This window comes from Seriola lalandi, unplaced genomic scaffold (genome assembly GCF_002814215.2).
Source record: "Seriola lalandi dorsalis isolate HSWRI2012SDOR001 ecotype SW California unplaced genomic scaffold, Sedor1 jcf7180001973648, whole genome shotgun sequence".
NCBI lineage: Eukaryota > Metazoa > Chordata > Actinopteri > Carangiformes > Carangidae > Seriola > Seriola lalandi.
The window spans coordinates 1-2,689 of record NW_019444314.1 but is presented as its reverse complement, the minus strand read 5'-3'; the positions used below and the strand labels follow the sequence as shown (position 1 = coordinate 2,689).

Sequence of the window (2,689 nt, the reverse complement as noted above, 5' to 3'; positions counted from 1 at the left end):
GAACAGACGTGACATGAGACAGAAGATCTTAGTGGGAAGCATTTTCAGGATGACTGTTAGTCACCTGCTCGTAGACATGCAGCATAAGCCCTGTTTTCCCTGTGGGAATGTTATATAAAACAGGATATTACCCTCTAACCTCTGAGTTTCATGACAATTGTTTATTTGCAGTCACCCTGGATTAAACTCTATAGAAGTGTTTTGATTGACAGAATGTTTTTTTAATAGGCCAAATCAGATTCACTTATATTTGAATCAAAATCAGCTGACCGTTGTTGGGCTCTTTGCTTGTGCTGCCAGGCACCGTCAGTCAAATGTGATCAAACCACCTCCACACAGACATGATGGGCGGAGTTTAAAGCTTCACTGTGACTTACAGAGAAAATCACTGATATGTTTATTACACTCTGATTCCCAATCACCTCACCTCATGTTTGTAACAGTACTGAGCCAACTTAGGTTGACAGTCATTACCTGTAGTATTTTTCATCATGTGCACTTCATGTCTCTGGTCTCTTACCTTGCAGTGAGTGGTCTCCTCTGCACTGCTGTTGAATATGTTGTAGGCCTCTAATGACGCCAGGCTGTGCTGTGGCTGCGACACACCCAGTAACTGCTCCAAGTCAAGCGCAGAGCTCTGGGTGGGACACCGGGGCAAACAAGATGGAGGAACCTGAGTCTGCTGCAACACCTGCTGCTGCTGCTGGTGTATGTGGTGACCCTGCAGCTGGTAGGGCCTCTGATAGAGATAAACGTCCGGTGTGATCACACCTGTCAGTCCTGTGCCACCTGCATGTGGTGTGTTGGAGATACTGTAACGTGTGTGGCTGACCTCCATGTTTGATGGAAAGGCTGTGTGTCCGTTTGGGATGTAAGATCCGGGTGTTGTCAGTCCAAGCTGATTCTGGTAACCAGGCAACAAAGCAATCTGGCTGCTCCCCTGATGATGGGACTGCAGTTGGACTGAGTGGTGGTCCTGCTGGAGGTGCCACTGTTGACCTGCTCCCAGAAGTGGATTAAGGTGTTTATGTTCATGTTGGTGGTGATGGGTGTGATTGCTGGGATGATGGTGGTTCTCCGTCGTGACCACCCAGTGGCCATTAGGAATCCCAGGTAAAATGTTGCTGTCAACAGGTCCAGGCTGGGAGACGGACTGGCTCTGCCCCGGTTGAGCTTTCACCAGCTCACCTGCACTGATGTGTTGCTGCATCTGTTGAGACAGCTGAACAATGGGCTGCCTGCTGCTTGGAAGAGCTGGAGGGACAGTAGGTGTCAAACATGCCCGCTGGGAGACACTTGGGGCTGAGTCTGGGTTTGGTGGATGGCTTGAGGGTCCAAATCCACCTCTGGTCCCTTGTTCCTCTCCCTCAGTGCCACTCTCCAGAGAATCATGGATGTAGGAGAGGATTTCGTTGTTGGTGAGAAGGTCGCTGAGGGTCGGGATGTGGTTAGGGTCAAGCTCCACCTGGATCATCCTCTCGTCCAGCAGCAGGAGCTCCAGGTCTTCGGCGTTCAGGCCTAGATTCTCCAGAGCGCTGAAAAGCTCGCTGTTGGAGCATGTCTCGTCACCGTCTAGAGACAAGGAATCCAGAGTGGACAGAAGTGGATCATAACTGGATGTTTTACCATTGCATCTCCCTGTCTCTCCGTTAGATACAACATGCCAGCTGTCTCCACTTAACAAGCTACCACAACCATCAGTCTCACTTTGCTGCTCGCTAAAAAGGCTGCTGTGGTAGGACATCTTAGGCTCTGTGTCTGGCTGGCAGACGTACACGGATTCATCCTGGCTCATCAGTGCTCCCAGCAGGGACTTTGGGTCTAGTTCATCTTCAGAGCTCTTGTCCAGTTTGCCTTTTTTGGACTTGCTGCCTTTGGCTTTGCCCTGAAAGGAATCAGGGAAGCCATGCAGCGGATAACCAGTCTGGTAGAGCAGCGCCTCTCCGGTGGCGAAGGTAAAAGGGAGGTGCATGGATCGCTTCCTCAGGTGTTCCCCTCCTTCCTCATCCCTGTGAGAGAGATGTTACAGAGAGGAAATAAACAGACGAATAAAGTGAAACTCAAAAGTCCAGGTGGAATCATTCTACACTTACACCAAAGGCCTCTGGGTGGCAATGATGTAGTCTGGCTTGCCGTTCTTGTAGACGAGCCGGGCGTTGGCCTGGACCCACTTCCACCGGTTGTCCTTGGTGAGCAGCCTGAAGACGGTGAGGCCGCTCTCGCCCGTCTTTATCACTGAAATCATATGAGACGAGACATTTGAGGCTCCGTGTCACTGCTGTTTACGTTCTGTACGCCCCGCAGTGCACACACACTCACACTGCATTTGCTCAGTCTTCCGTGCTGCTGAGATGGAGGCTACATGCTGATGTTCACTTTGGCTACTTACACATGTTACAAGTCCTGTTTGCACACTTATGTGACCCAGCACACAAACATACACCATCACATCCCTCAACCCAAAATCCCTCAACTCCAGGCTCAGTGTTGTGTCTGTTGGTGTGTGTAATTGTGGTGCTGGTCGTGTTGTGTAGTTTCTTAACAAGCTTCACAGTGAAACACAGTCTCAGGTCCAAACCAGTACAACAATGCTTCCTCATAGAAAGACTGTACATTAGACTAATATACCACAGTTGATACCAGCCGATCTCTGCTGTCAGGTTCTTATATATTGGCAGTTTTAAAATAT

At 49.7% G+C, this 2,689-nt stretch overlaps 1 protein-coding gene across 1 annotated transcript; it reads right to left on the bottom strand.

Moving 5' to 3' along the window:
* Positions 1–27: 27 nt before the first annotated feature.
* Positions 28–2,235, bottom strand: LOC111652565 (uncharacterized; the record flags this gene model as incomplete). Its single annotated transcript, XM_023402859.2, has 2 exons — positions 28–2,009; positions 2,094–2,235. Coding segments are annotated over 2 exons (1,733 nt in total), but the record flags the coding sequence as incomplete, so codon positions are not given.
* Between the last annotated feature and the right edge of the window lie 454 nt (positions 2,236–2,689).